At 50.2% G+C, this 16,159-nt stretch overlaps 1 protein-coding gene across 3 annotated transcripts in view; it reads left to right on the plus strand.

Annotated features, from left to right (window-relative positions):
• The window catches only part of STARD3 (StAR related lipid transfer domain containing 3), a 196,824-nt gene that overhangs the window by 123,115 nt on the left and 57,550 nt on the right, over window positions 1-16,159 (plus strand). Inside the window, exons 1-3 of one of the 3 annotated variants that reach the window (XM_068132796.2) lie at window positions 8,273-8,440; window positions 8,680-8,790; window positions 16,016-16,159. The exon at window positions 16,016-16,159 is cut by the window's right edge and continues 1 nt beyond it. The exons of 1 other annotated variant lie outside the window; for it this stretch is intronic. In XM_068132796.2, the coding sequence (XP_067988897.2) occupies window positions 16,053-16,159 (107 nt within the window). In that variant the 5' untranslated portion in view covers window positions 8,273-8,440; window positions 8,680-8,790; window positions 16,016-16,052. Of the gene's footprint in view, window positions 1-8,272; window positions 8,441-8,679; window positions 8,791-16,015 lie in introns of those variants that run through there. One more of the 3 variants, XM_068132797.2, reaches the window with a different exon arrangement.

Genomic DNA, 16,159 nt, shown 5'->3' on the forward strand with positions numbered 1-16,159 from the left:
GTGAACGGTTGCCGATAAGCTCTTGAATGTATCTTCATCCCCATGAGAGGGGTGGGGTTTGTTAATTAGTGAGGGTTTATGGGTAATTAACCCCCTGTGTGTAATTGGCTCTGTAAGCTTTTCCTGTGTTCCTTATGACAAAGCACTACTCACCATAGCCAAGCTAAGCAATTAACACCATAATTAATGACACTAATTAAAAACCAACCGGAAACTAGGCATCAAGCACTGCCACGAACAACATCGACTTGGTGAGCGCAAAGGCACAAAGGTCAGTGAAGCCATGCCTCAAAGAGCAGTGATTGGCAGGGATTTGATTGGCACAGAGACTGCTAAGATGAGACTCGCTGATAGGAGCGGAGATGGAGATGTCGTGGGATGACGTCAGAGCCTCAAGTACAAAATAGTTGGAACTGCGGACATTTTCTCTTCTCGCTTCCCTTCTCGTTCTGGATCCCATAGCGAACAGTCGCATTTTGTCTTCTTGCACAAGGGAGATTCAACACGAATGGTCGTGTTCCGACATCTTGATTGTGAGGAGGAGTAACTGCGGACTGAGAACTGCGGTTTCCCAAGCAAGAACGACGAGTGGACGGGCACTGCCTGCTCGCTGTGCTCTCGATGAAGCCAGGAGTCAGCGGACATGCAGCGAGGCCTAGTTTGTGCCAACGAACGCATTTTCACGCCAAGGCCTCAGATGATCTTTGACAATTCCTGACGAGATACACCAGCCGATTTGAGCTAAGTGGCACAAACTACATGTATTTATTTTCCAGTTATTTTATCCCTTGTGTTGTAATCGAGTCTGTGTGTGGGCGCTCCGATTAGAAATCATAGTTTTATTTGGCCGTGTTTTATTTTGTGACCTGCATCTTCTTTAATAACGCCGGTAATTTTGTACATTTAAAAATTCCGTTTTGTGTGAGTTGATTTATTTCAGGGTCGAGGACGTCGGGTGGAGCCGTCAAGGTACGTTCGTCATCCCCATTTCCCCTGCGTGTAACGAAGGTCCGCCATTTAATTGAACGCCTCAGAGTGTTAAGCTCGTTTGGTCATCTGTGTCACCCTGCGGTGTTCACCAGAGGGTAGTCACATGACAATACCGTTTTCGTCAAAGCACATGCTCACTATTGTGCCGAAATTTCAGCTTTCCTGTTTCAAAAGGATCGCTGAGATATCGCCCGGGCAAACAAACAAACAAACAACCGGAGTGAAAACTGAGTACTCTCTTTCAGCGAGCATCATTGTCAGGCCCCCTTCGGTGCCCGGCAATGACGTTATGCAGTGCCTGGAGATGGCATAGGAAAGGAGCGATGTACAATAAGTACTTAATGAATCGATAATAATTAAATATCTATTCAATTAATTGATTAATCAAAAAACAAAAAATGCCGTTTTTGCCGAAGCACTTGCTCACTATTGTGCAGAAATTTCAGCTTTCCTAGTTCAAAGGATGGCTGAGATATCGCCTAGACAAACAAACAAACAAACAACCGAAGTGAAAACTGAGTACTCCTTTTCAGCGCACGTCATTGCCGAGCCCCCTTCGGTACCCGGCAATGACGTCATGCAGCGCCTGGTGATGGCATAGGAAGTCATGGGCGATGAAGGTTTTGATCAAGCTTTATTTAAATTGTGTGTGCAATTTCGGAGAAGAGAGCAAATACTTATTTGGTGGTGTGGGGGTGGAGGGGCGGTCAAACCCCACCACTCCCCGTAAACCGCCCTAATGAGCGCAGATTTTGATTCGGTCAATACACCTTTGTTCAGCATCAGATATGAAGCTTTTGGCCAAGTTTCATCAAACTCGGGTGTTTCGCTCAAGCGATAATGACTGAAGTGTTTACAAACTGACTCACTCACTCACAAACTTACCTGCGAACACTGATCGATCGCATAAGCTCATCGGACTAAAGTCCAGGTGAGCTAAAAAGGTGCAACAGCTGGCAGCCAACGTGTTATCGAGACCAGTTCAACAACAGTTTTAAACGTGAGTTTGTTGTTGTCTGAAGTGAATCATTCTGTTTGAAGAAACATTCTAGTTTCCAATCAACAGACATGTTGTAGACCCTGATGTAGATCGATAATACCTGAATCGTTCGTTTTATGGTACTTCAGATGGTGGTTCAATGTAGAGGGTTGAAAGTTAGATTTTTTTTTTTAAAGTAAATCTACACATACTCTTAGATGCGTGTGCGTGTGTGCGTATGTGTGTGTGTGTGTGCGTGTGTGTGTGTGTGCGTGTGTGTGTATGGGTGTGTGCAAGTGCGTGTGTGTGTGTGTGCAAGTGCGTGTGTGTGTGTGTGTGTGTGTGTGCGTGTGTGTGTGTGTGCGCGGGTGTGTGTGTGTGTGTGTGTGCAAGTGCGTGTGTGTGTGTGTGTGTGTGTGTGTGTGTGTGTGTGTGTGTGTGTGTGTGTGTGTGTGTGTGTGTGTGTGTGTGTGTGTGTGTGTGTGTGTATGTGTCGCCATTTATCTCAGGGATGGGTGAATGGATTTTATCTTCATCAAACTTTCAGAGGTTCACACCCTTGGTATGCTGGAAGCAGGAATACCACAGCAAGATGTTCCAAGACATTTAAAATACCACAGGAACACCATTGAGTTATTAAAGTATTTACTGTGGTGCTGTGCATACACAATTCGTTTGCCAAGAAGGTAGGCCACAACGCTTTGTACAAACCGAAACACTTTTAATAACAGCTCGCACGTAAGCACTGGGCGGGCTCGACCTTCGAGCCCGCATATATATGTCCCGAGGCCACGCCTTGCCCCCGGGCGTGGCCGGTCGGCCGAAAGGCGGGGAATGTATCTCAGTTCCACCCTGCGCCTCGTGACGCCTTTGCTCCGGGGGTGGCCCGAGCTGTGCTTCCACGCCCGGACACTCACGCCACCCACTGGTGCGCGGAATTATTGCCCACTGACATTGTGTCCGCCACACGCGCCCCCCCAGAATTCCCGCGCACCTGAAGGGTGAGCTTGCGGGGAAGCCGGATGACCCGGCCGAAACGCCCCCTGGCGATGCGTGCTGGGCTGGGGGGTAGCGGGACGGCAGGGGTGCCGGGGGTCTGACCGCCGGTGGGCGGCCTCGACGCAGAGGCAGAGCTGCTTGCGGGGGGTGGTCCAGATCGAGGTGGGCCGGCTTGAGGCGGTCCATGGAGATACGATCCGGAGTACCGCCGATATCCACGGTGAAATGCTTGTCCCCGGTCTCCAGCACGCGGAAGGGCCCGTCGTATGGGCGCCGCAGCGGCTCCCGGTGGGCGTCGTGCCTGACAAAAACGTACTCCGCCGTGCGAAGCTCCGGGGCGATGTGGGAGGACGGGCAACCGTGGTGTGCCGTCGGCACTGGGGCGAACCTCCTGGCGGTCTCCTGGAGGGTGGAGTGCTGTTGCGCCGCGGACCAAGGGGCCGTGGAGTCGGGGATAAATTCGCCCGGTACCCGCAGTGGTTGCCCGAAAACCAGCTCCGCCAAGGACGTGCGCAGGTCGTCCTTGGGCGCCGTCCTGAGGCCCAGCAGGACCCAGGGGAGCCTGTCGGCCCAGCTGCCGTCGCAGAGGCTGGCCCGGAGTGCGGCCTTCATTGAGCGATGGAAGCTCGCACAGGCCATTGGCCTGGGGGTGGTAAGCAGTGGTGCGGGGCAGCTTGACGCCGAGCCCTTGCGCCACTGCTCCCCAGAGCTCCGAGGCGAACTGGGGGCCGCGGTCGGACGAGATGTCCGAGGGGGCGCCGAACCGAGCAACCCACGTGGTGATGAAGGCTTGTGCGACGTCAGCCGCAGCCGTCGCTGCCAATGGCATGGCCTCCGGCCACCGGGTGGTGCGGTCCACCATGGTGAGGAGGTGGGTGAAACCCCGCGAGGGGGGCAGAGGTCCCAACAAGTCGACATGGACGTGGTCGAACCGACGTTCGGGCACCGTAAACGGGGCCAACGGGGCTTGGGTGTGGCGGTGGACTTTCACGCGCTAGCACACGAGGCACGTCCTGGCCCAGTCGCGGACGTTCTTCCTGAGGCCATGCCAGACGAACTTCGCCGCGACGAGCTTCTTGGAGGCCTTCGTGCCCGGGTGGGACAGGCCGTGGATGGCGTCAAAAACCGGGCGCTGCCAGCCAGCGGGCACGATGGGGCGAGGCCGGCCGAGGGAGACGTCGCACAAGAGGGCAGTGCCCGCGACGTCGAACGGCACCTCGGTGATGCGGAGGCCCGTGATGGCGGTCCGCAAGGCCTGGACGTCAGGGTCGGCGGTCTGGTCCGCCGCCATCTGGGCATAGTCGATCCCGAGGTGGACCGCGTGTGCGACGGACCGGGAAAGGCAATCCGCCACCGGGTTGTCCTTACCCGCGACGTGACGGATGTCCGTCGTGTACTCGGACACGGCAGAGAGGTGACGTTGCTGCCAGGCCGACCATGGCTCAGCGACCTTGGCCATCGCGAAAACAAGGGGCTTGTGATTGACGCCAGGTGCAGCCCGAGCAGCTCGCGGTCGAAGGTGCTGTACCGGCGTTCGTGCGGGCGGAGCGACCGGCTAAAAAACGCCAGCGGCTGCCAAGCAGCACTCACCCACTGCTCGTGCACTGCGCCCACCACATAGTCCGACGCGTCGGTGGTGAGGGCGATTGGTGCATCGGGCGCCGGGTGCGCCAGCATGGTGGCGTTGGCCAAGGCCAGCTTTGCGCCCGCAAACGCCACGGCCATTTGCTCCGTCCAGGCGATGCCACCTTTGCCCGGCTTCCCCCGGAGGGCCTCGTGCAGGGGGCGCAGGAGCTGGGCGACGCGGGGCACGAAGCGGTGATAAAGATTCACCATGCCCAGGAATTCCTGGAGCCCCTTGATCGTGGGGGGGGGGGGGGGGGCGGGAAACTCCTGACCGCCTCCACCTTGGCTGGTAAAGGGATGGCCCCGTGCCTGGTGATGCGGTGCCCCAAGAAGTCGATGGCGGTGATGCCGAAATGGCACTTCGCAGGGTTGATTATCAGGCCATGCTGGCCCAGGTGTTCGAAGAGCGTGCGGAGGTGGAGCAGGTGCTCCTCCCGGGACACGCTCACGACTAGGATGTCGTCCAGGTAGACGAAGATGAAGGACAAGTTGCGGAAGACGCTGTCCATGAGCCGCTGGAATGCCTGGGCCGCATTTTTCAACCCAAAGGGCATCCGCAAGAACTCAAAGAGGCCGAAAGGTGTGATGATGGCCGTCTTTGGTACATCGTCCGGTTGTACGGGGACCTGGTGGTCGCCCCGGATGAGGTCCACCTTGGAGAAAATGGTCGTTTTCGCCAACCGGGCGGAAAAGTCCCGAATATGCGGGACCGGGTAGCGGTCGGGGGTGGTGCCGTCGTTGAGCCGGCGGTAGTCACCACACGGCCGCCATCCGCTGCCGGGCTTGGGCACAATGTGCAGAGGAGAGGCCCATGCGCTGTTGGAGCGCCGTATGATGCCCAGCCGCTCCAGCGTGGCGAACTCTGCTTTCGCCACGGTGAGCTTCGTGGGGTCGAGGTGGCACGCCCGGGCATAGACCGGTGGTCCGACGGTGGGGATATGGTGCTCCACCCCGTGTTTGACGGCCACCGCTGAAAAGGTGGGCCACGTGAGCGCCGGGAAACTGGCGAGGAGGCGGGTAAACTCGTCCGCTGCCGGAAGCGTACAGACTAACTTCGCCGGGACGGAACCGCTCAGCAAGCCGCTTTGTAAGTCGCCCGGTGAGCCGCTCAGCGAGCTGCTCAACGAGCTGCTCAGCGAACAAGCGAGCGAGCTGAAGGTTTCGGCCTGGATGAGGCGTCGACGCTTAACGTCCACCAACAGCCCATTCGCACAAAGGAAGTCCGCACCGAGCAAGGCCATTGGCATGCTGGCGGTGACGAAAGACCATTGGAAGCGCTGCCCTCCGAAACGCAGCGAGAGGCAACGCTTCCCGAATGTGCGGATGGGTGTTCCGTTGGCAGCGATCAAGGCGGGGCCCCGGCCCGCGGCTTGCTTGTCGGATGCGGAGGCAGGGAGGACGCTTACCTGCGCTCCCGTCTCGCACAGAAAACGATGACCAGACAAGGTGTCTGTGATGAACAGGAGGCTGCCGGAATGGCCGACGCTCATGTCCGCAAGTGAGCGCCAGCCCGGTCGTTGCCCGACCCGTCGAAAGAACACGGTGGGCAGCACGCTCTAGCCTTATGGCCGAACCTGGCATGATAGTAGCACCAGGTTTGCGGTGGTGGCTGCCGCGTCGGCTGTGTCGGCGGCGGTGGCGGTAGTGGGCGGGGCGTAGCAGCGGCCACGAGGGAAGCAGGGGGCACTGTAGCCTCCGCACCGGGATCCACTACGGCAGCACCATACATCGACCGCATGTCGCAGGCCGCGAAAAATTTGTCCGCCTCTCCGGCCAGGGCGCGGGGTTCCGTTAACTTTGAACCGGCCAGCGCGAGCCGCACCTGCACAGGTAGCTGGCGGAGGAAAAGCGCTCGGAACAGGAAATCCGGGCGCTGGTCTCCAAGAAGGGACAACATAAAATCCATCCGAACGGATGGTCGTGTGTCGCCGAGGGCGGGAAGGTCCAGGAGGCGGTCGGCGCGTTCGACCTCCGTGAGCCCGAACGTGGCGAGGAGAAGACGTTTGAGCGCCGCGTACTTGTGGGCGCCCTGCGGGCGCCGAAGGATGGACATGACACGGGCGGCAGTGCCGGGCCCGAGGGCGCGACCACGTGGTCGTACATGGTGTCGTCCGCCGTGATGCCCCGGAGCTGGAATTGAGCTTCGGCCTGCACAAACCAAACGTCGGCTTGCGCTTCCCAGAACTCCGGGAGTTTGACGGCGAAAGCGTTGGTAGCCATGACGCGTTCAGGGGTCAGCTACGGCTGAACCAGTCGGGGTCACCAGTGTGGTGCTGTGCACACACAATTCGTTTGCCAAGAAGGTAGGCCACAACGCTTTGTACAAACCGAAACACTTTTAATAACAGCTCGCACGTAAGCACTGGGCGGGCACGACCTTCGAGCCCGTATATATGTCCGAGGCCACGCCTTGCCCCCGGGCGTGGCCGGTCGGCTGAAAGGCGGGGCATGTATCTCAGTTCCACCCTGCGCCTCGTGACGCCTTTGCTCCGGGCGTGGCCCGAGCTGCGCTTCCACGCCCGGACACTCGCGCCACCCACTGGTGCGCAGAATTATTGCCCACTGACATTGTGTCTGCCACATTACCATTATTATCTTGTTTTGACAGATCCAAGTTAGGATGTTCTTTAAGATCACTTCAAGCAAACGCATCTCTAAAAATACTCCATTCTATATTTCTACTGACAGTAAAGCAGATGTGATGTAGCTCATGCAGTATTGATTTACACCCCATTTACATTCACATGAGGCCCATGAAAAATTCATGTATAACCCATGCAAATCCCATGCCCAGCCCACATGGGGTAGCCCACTAAAAACCCATGCCCTGCCCACGTGGGCAACCCAGCTGGCACCCCTCAAGTGGAGCCAATGGGCAAATCCAGCTGGGGCCTACGTGTGGAGACACACATGGGACCCACAAATTAGCCCACATAGGACTCATATGGGACCCAGCTGTACGTGCTGGCTGGGTAGCCAATATACAAATTCTTTAAATTTCAGGTCAATTGCCTGAAAATTGACTATTATTTGTGATACTGACCTTTGACCTTTTGACCAAACTATTAATTTGCCTTCTCAATATTCTCATAATAAAGCTTTGTTGAAACTTTCATGACAAAAGCTCAAAGCTCAACCCTCCCATCTACTTCCTCAACAATCCTCTCGAAGAAGTTGTTACTTCACTTTAGCTTTTGGGTCTCACGATCTGCCATGATCTTTCCTGGGAAAACTACATTTCCAAGCTGACCTAGCACCACCTGCATCACCAACCTGTCTGTTGATCTGTCATCAACCCTCTTCTGGTGAAACTGCCAAAATCAAGACTCTCACATGCTCACCTTCACCGTCACACCTGCTCACCAGTGTTTGGGTTTGAGTATTCGAGGAAGAAGCTTTGGATCCAACTATAAACACACGACACATATTTCACCGGAAAAATCTGAGAGTTGCAGATTGTTTTCGTATCAACGACGTGCTTTTAACTACAGCGTTAAGAGGCTTGATGCATTTCATCATGACCATGGCGGTATTGTTGGCTGTAGATACATAATTTATTTATTTATTGTTTTCGTTTCTAATTTTCTACCAACTGCAGTGTAATCATTCATTTCATTGTTATGACTTTTGGCGACTGATACATTTAGCTTGTAAACACCTTAAATACCACCAAAAACTAGTAACAATATGCGTATCCGGTTCCGTCTTGCACAAATATAAAAAGAGGAGTGTGCTCAGGGAAGTAATGCTTTCATTTTTAGAAAACATCATGTGTTAGAGCTTGTATTCCAGAAAATGGATGACATTTTAATTCGTGTCTGACGACCGGAGCGAGGTTCGCGCCAGGTGAGAGCTTTCTTTTCCGGGTTCGCACCAGGTGTTGAGAGTCAGAGGTTCGCACCTGGTCAACAATAATGTTTTGAAGGCTAATGGTAATAATGGTCGGCAGTGACTCGGCAGGTTGTTGAGGCCTCTTTCCTGGTTTCCCAAAATGCTTAAAATCAGCAATCAGCCGAAAAAGGAAAAGGATTGGAGACTCGGTTACGGATTGAATTTGAGTGCGACCACCTGTCCTTGCACTACAGGTCAACATTTGAACCCAGACGAGAGAGATTAAAGGGTATTTGAAGTTTGAACCCTGACGTGGCCTCTTAGGCAACATCCTGTCGAACTAGTTCTGCAAGACGTGAGCCGAGGTATAAAAGTTAATCATTGGGGACATTGAGATTACACTCGCTCTTTAAAAATAACAATTATCTACAGTATAAACTGCGTTACCCACAATAAGCATGGATGGCATCGTCACTTATTGCTCTTTAATGAAAGGTTTCCACAACCGCAGCATTCTGTGGGTCTTCTCTTCATATTTCATGGCTTCTCTGGAGGCTACGGACGAAAAATGGGCAGACGGATGATAATGTTATGTGCCATCGGTAGATTTGCGCTATCGACCGATCGCCCTGCGCTATCGATGGATACATCATTCGTGCAGGCATCGGTAGATAGCGCAGCGCCGTCGATCGATTTGTGTCAGGAGGGGAGGGAAAAATGGTGAGGATTGTTTGTAGGAAATATTTCGAAAAACCTCCTTTTTTCTAATTGTTTCTTCCTTTTTAGGCCGGTTAAAAAAAAATTCCTGTTTATCACTTTTTTTCAAAAAAGTGGGTAGGGAGGGAGGTTTTTTTTTTTTTTTTTTTTTTTTTTTTTTTGCGCCCCAGAGTGAAATTTTAATGGATTATTCAACGCACAATATGTTTTTTTTCTTAAATATACTTGATCGGACATATATGATGAATCATGTTATGATTTCTAAACTAGTAAACCTTCGTATGTACGCACTGATACGATTCAAATAAAGAAAATAAAGAAACCGATGTCACATTGAGTTCTGTTTACTTTTAATATTTGCTGATACATATAATATGTATCTATCAGCAGCTATTGCCATAGCATTCATATATATTTGACTATAATTCCTCACCACAAAATATCACTTCATGGTGTTACGGGATCCCCCCCTTACCTCTGGTCTCGGTAGACCTCCGAACCCCGAGAGGGTCCCCGGCAGAAAGATGTGTTGTCCTTGGTTGAAATCCAGCAAATAATGAAACCCTCAATGGAACCAGCAAATGCAACAGTCAAATCAATAATGCAACCACACCACGTTATAAACAAACAATAATATATTATAAATCACACACAAAGAGCCATACAACAATGGGGGCAATCACCCCTACTTTCAAATCTTACGATGATATCCTTATCAAGCCCCTTAACTCCACACTCACGGCACCTCCCCAATGTCTCTGCACCCCTCCAAGGCGAAGTCCCAATGTCTCTGTGCGCTCCCGCGATTGGGGAGTCAAGGCCCGATGGTCAATTGAGACGTAGGCGAGCGAGACGACCCCGAGGTCACGTTGTTCAGCACCCAGAAACACAGCGGTGGAAAGGAACCTCACAAAGACGCACTCCGACGTACACGTTGCGGTTCAATTCACGAGCCTCATATAATTATCACGTGCCCCTTTCTGGCCCAGCCGTCCCCGGCAAACCACCGGGGAATAATGCCCAGCCGACACGACAAAAACCTGTTCACTGCAGGTTGCTCGCGTGGCGAAGATGGCGGACGGCTTTCACTCCAACCCGGGCTTTGAGGCCCGGATCCTCCGGAACCTCAATGAGAATACCCGACGACGCAGGCTCCACGCACTCCGGCGATATTTCTTATCGCCCGAACTTCCCTTCAAGGACGCAAAGTTCACTTGCACTGTACGTCGAACGCTCGGCCCGGAGCTTCAACAACCACCTCTCTTTTCGATCTCCTCCCGCCTCTTTCTGCCTCGCTCCACCTCTTCCGGTCACGATCCGGATTTCCGGCCACATTTTACCAGGAGCGCTTTTAAATATTTTAACCACAACACCCCTTTCCCTTAAGTCACAATAAGCATAATATCTAGAACCAACAATGATAACAACAACCATAACAAGGGCCGAAACCGTAACAATGGTACCGGTACATGCATATCGAGCAGTTTGGCAGACATGGAAGAGGACATAAACCACATCAAAAGAATGTCTGGTTCGCATTTATACATCTATCTATCAGCAGCTACTGCTATTATAGCACTCATAGATGTATCGATCTATCAGCAGCTACTGCTATTATAGCACTCATAGATGTATCTATCTATCAGCAGCTACTGCTATTATAGCACTCAGTCATAGATGTATCTATCTATCAGCAGCTACTACTATTATAGCACTCATCGATGTATCCATCTATCAGCAGCTACTGCTATTATAGCACTCATAGATGTATCTATCAGCAGCTACTGCTATTATAGCACTCAGTCATAGATGTATCTATCTATCAGCAGCTACTGACTAGAGTTCCACATTCGTGTTTACACATCTATCTATCAGCAGCTACTGCGATTATAGCACTCATAGATGTATCTATCAGCAGCTACTGCTATTATAGCACTCATAGATGTATCTATCTATCAGCAGCTACTGCTATTATAGCACTCATAGATGTATCTATCTATCAGCAGCTACTGCTATTATAGCACTCATAGATGTATCTATCTATCAGCAGCTACTGCTATTATAGCACTCATAGATGTATCTATCTATCAGCAGCTACTGCTATTATAGCACTCATAGATGTATCTATCTATCAGCAGCTACTGCTATTATAGCACTTATAGATGTATCTATCTATCAGCAGCTACTGCTATTATAGCACTCATAGATGTATCTATCTATCAGCAGCTACTGACTAGAGTTCCACATTCGCGTTTATACACCTATCAATCAGCAGCTACTGCTATTATAGCACTCATCGATGTATCTATCTATCAGCAGCTACTGCTATTATAGCACTCATGCATGTTGAGTAGAGTTCAACACCAAGAGAATGTTGGTTGCCGTTTATTCATGTATCTATCATCACCTACTACTACATGTAGTGTAGCGCTCGTTTAATTTTTGACTAGAAATCCACAGCAATAATTAGGCCTATCATGTAAGGCTCTCCCGTTTGCCGATGATATTTGGCTTCTCCTTCAGAATACCAACTCCTTCTTGAACTCCCGAGTGGGCCTCTTCTCGGCAGTAGGACTCTTACTGCAGGTACTGCATATAGGATATGACTCATCTGTGGTACTCAGCTCCTCAACACAGGGAACGGATTTTACTGACTTCGCGAGCAAAAAAAAAAAAAAAAAGATTTTTTTAGGGGTGGACGACTTTTATGGGGCTATGATAAACAGGATTTTTTTTTTAACCAGCCTTAGTGCCCATGTCTTCGTATCAGTGTAATGTTTGTCTGGTGTCGGATGTAATTGTAACCCTACCTACCACTCTAGTCTCTAGTGTGCACCCTAGCTAATCCTTCATGGATGCCTGTCCTTTCTTTTCTTGTTAGATTATTGTATACTCGAAGTTCACCTATTCTTTATGCTTTTCACCATCAACAACCATTCATTTCAGAGTGCCTGTGCCAGCGCGATCGGTCAATAGAGCGCGATCGGTCGATGCCTGCGCCATCTACCGATGCCTGCACAAACGATTGATCCATTGATAGCGCAGCGCGATCGGTCGATAGCGCAAATCTACAGATGGTGCATAATAACATTGATCTTTGACGTCTCTAGTTTCTGCACATATGGCTACACACACAATATGAGGTTCCGTCTCATCCTGTTGTCCGTGGCGGGCCGGCACGTTGTCCTTGTTGAACTAGCGCATTGTCCATTGGCAGCTCCGTCGTCGACGCGTGATCGGTCTCGGACTCGGTCTCCACCCTTGGCGTACGGCCCGTCTCGGTCTGCCGGGCTCCATCCCCGTCATTAGCGCATGGCCCATCTCGGTCTCCATCATTAGCATGCGGTATGTCTCAAGCTCCACCATCAGCACGCGGCTGTCTTGGGCTCTGTCCATATAATATTATATTTGATTAGTCCTGTCACTGTCTCTGGCAATGTCTTTGCCGACCTGTTTTTGACGTTATGCGAAATTTATTGGTGAGCAGTGCGAGTGAGATTTTAAGAAATTAAGCAGTAGCCAGTCTTGTAAGAAATAAACAAAAATGGATCCACTGAACAAAAATTGTTAAATTGAAGCAAATTAAATACTTTTGAGAAAGCAGGGGTTGGCAACTTGCACTGCGTCTGTGAACACGCAAACAGCTTGCCAATTCAGGGGCACTTTGAAAAGCACCTGCGAGATGTGTTTAACGCATGCAGGCACACACACACATCTCGTTTTCACCCCTCAGCCCAATGGGCTAAGGGGTATTGTCGTCCGGGCGTCCGTCAACTTTTGGTTTCCGTCAATTTCAAGGAGAACAGCTTGTCCGATTAAATCCATTTTTGCAGTGTGTGTTGGGGTTGAGTAGAGGAAGGTTCCTTTCGAAAATGGGCGCGCTGTGATTTTCAATATGGCCGCCACGGGAGCCATCTTGAAATTGGTTTCCTTCAATTTTGAGCAGACCGGCTTGTCAGATTAAATCCATTTTTGCAGTGTGTGTTGGGGTTGAGTAGAGGAAGGTTCCTTTCGAAAATGGGCGTGCTACGATTTTCAATATGGCCACCATGGTAGCCATCTTGAAATTGGTTTCCTTCAATTTCGAGCAGAACGGCTTGTCCGATTAAATCCATTTTTGCAGTGTGTGTGTTGGGGTTGAGTAGAGGAAGGTTCCTTTCGAAAATGGGCGCGCTACGATTTTCAATATGGCCACCATGGTAGCCATCTTGAAATTGGTTTCCGTCAACTTCGAGCAGAACGGCTTGTCCGATTAAATCCATGTTTGCAGTGTGTGTTGGGGTTGAGTCGAGGGAGGTGCCTTTAGAAAATGGGCGTGCTGCGATTTTCATTATGGCCGCCATGGCAGCCATCTTGAAATTGGTTTTCATCAATTTCGAGCAGAACGGCTTGTCCGATTAAATCCATGTTTGCAGTGTGTGTTGGGGTTGAGTCGAGGGAGGTGCCTTTAGAAAATGGGCGGGCTGCGATTTTCATTATGGCCGCCATGGCAGCCATCTTGAAATTGGTTTTCATCAATTTCGAGCAGAACGGCTAGTCCGATTAAATCCATTTTTGCAGTGTGTGTTGAGGTTGAGTAGAGGAAGGTTCATGGGCGCGAAATGGGTTAATGGGTTAATGGGCGAAAATTTCATTACTTGCAGTTCCTACTCGGTATACAACTTTGCTTCAAATAACAAATTATCATCAATGCTTCCTTTCACCATGCATGGGCTGAGGGGTTGCGCCTGCTTTGCGGTGCTATTTATTTAATTTGTTTTCATCTCGTTTTTTCATTCTATCATGCGCACACACACGCAGATAATTATGCAATTATTTTTTATTAATTGTACAGTATTTGCTATTCCTATAATATAATATAAAGGATTTATGTATCATGCATTATAAAGTGAAGAGGAGGAGAAGAAAACAAGGATTGATGTAAATCATTTTTTTTTTTTTTTTTTTTTTTTTGTATACTGAGGCTCGTGAAAGAGCTCACATTTATTTCACAAACAAATCAACCAGACAAACAAAATATACAAAAAGAGGGAGCGGAAGACAAGATGGGGAGAGAAGGGGAAGCACACAACCACAACATTTGAGAGCAGGGAGAAGTGTGGGAGGGAGAGGGCTTGGGGGAAGGAGGCGTGGGAAGGGGGGGGGGAGAGGTATAAAACACAAGGGGACCAAAGAAAAGATCAAGGTTTTGGATGGGGGAAGATAAGAGATGGTGGTGAACAGCTGTTTTAAAGACCTGGAGGGTGGAGTGGGATTGAAGAGAGTGAGGGAGTTTGTTCCAGAGGCGGGAGAAAAGAGGAATGAAGGAGTGAAGGTGAGCAGAAAGTCTTGATTTTGGCAGTTTAACCATAAGAGGGTTGCAGGCAGATCTTGTGCGACCTGTAGGAATATTTGGGGGACAGAGCCCAGAGAGAGCTGGGGGGGGCAAGGCCAGAGAGGAGTTGGTAGAAGACGGAAAGACCACCAACCTGCCTGCGGTGACTGAGTGAAAGGCCTTTGGAGTTAGCTTCATCGCGGGAGATTCCAATGATTCTGAACGCTTTGGTTTCAACAGCGTGAAGACGAGCTAGGTGTGAGGCAGGAGCACTAGTCCAGAGGGGAGAGCAGTATTCCATTGAGCTGCGGATGAAAGCCTTGCATGTGGTGAGGAGCTCAGGTGTGCCAAGGAAGGACTTCGCACGACGGAGGATGCCCAGTCGGCGACTGGCTTTGGAGGCCAGATTTGAAATGTGGTTTTCCCAGGAAAGATCATGGCAAATAGTGAGACCCAAAAGCTTGAGTGACAGAACTTCTTGGAGAGGATTGCTCAGAAAGTGGATGGGAGGGTTGTCCAGTCGGTCTTTTCGGAGAGACATCGTAAGAGTGTGAGATTTATCAGGATTGAAAGACATGTTCCATTTGTTTTCCCAGTCTGTGATTTTGTCCAGGTCTGCAGAGAGTGAGGAGGCTGCAGCCTGCAGACTGCCGATCTGAGGGATGAGGAATGGAGCGACAGAGAGTAGAGTCGTCAGCAAAGAGATAGAGAGGATTTTCAAGAGTTAATTTCATGTTTATTTATTTATTTCATGTTAATGTTAATTTCACATTCTATATTCAACCTCGTTTAAATTGTAAACTTCAAAACATAGTTCCCTTACCTAAAATAATAATCATTACCTGTATGCAATTGGCTGGTTTACACACGCACACGCACACGCACGCACGCACGCACGCGCACACACACACACACACGGTCGTGATGTGCACGTACCCATGCACGATTATGGTTTATACATGTTTTGCGTGACATATGCGGTGTATTATGTGGACACATTGCACGTGGCATTGTGCTGTGTATTGTATGCACACATGCTATTATACATTATCTAAACATATTGTATTGTATACACACATTGAGTGACATGTTGCACAGTAGCATATTGTGTATACATTTTTTATTTTATTGACATAACACACACACACACACACACACACACACACACACACACATACACACACATACACATACACATACACATACACACACCCCCCCCCCCCCCCCCCCCCCCAAGATCAAGGACACTACACCAATGGATTTAAAAAGATGGCAGGAGCCAGATGGACAACCGTAGATTCTGCCAGACAGAAACAGAAAGTACTCGTCACCTGGTCTCGGGATGCAAAAAAAACTATTATCAGAACAACTTGACACACAACGGCACAACAAAGTATGCAAAGTGATTCTTTGGCATATCTGCAAAAATTTGCAGAAAAAAAAAGCAGAAAATGTATAGTTTTGATTTGGAAAGTAATGTGATTTCAAAATTGTGTGTTTGGCATAGATTGCGTCTAGCGGTTGCTGCCTGTAACGTTTGCCATTGATACCCACCTCAGTTCCGAGGTCCTGGTGAGATCATCAGGAGGTAACTCTATGGATCTGCAAGGCGCGAGGAGGGTGTCCGATGTGCGCCGTACCTTCCTGCTCTTCGTCACCTTTGATGTTCTGTTCATCGGCTTATTGTGGATCGTCGAGCTCAA

This window comes from Myxine glutinosa, chromosome 12 (assembly GCF_964187855.1).
Source record: "Myxine glutinosa chromosome 12, kmMyxGlut1.1, whole genome shotgun sequence".
NCBI classification, from domain to species: Eukaryota; Metazoa; Chordata; class Myxini; order Myxiniformes; family Myxinidae; genus Myxine; species Myxine glutinosa.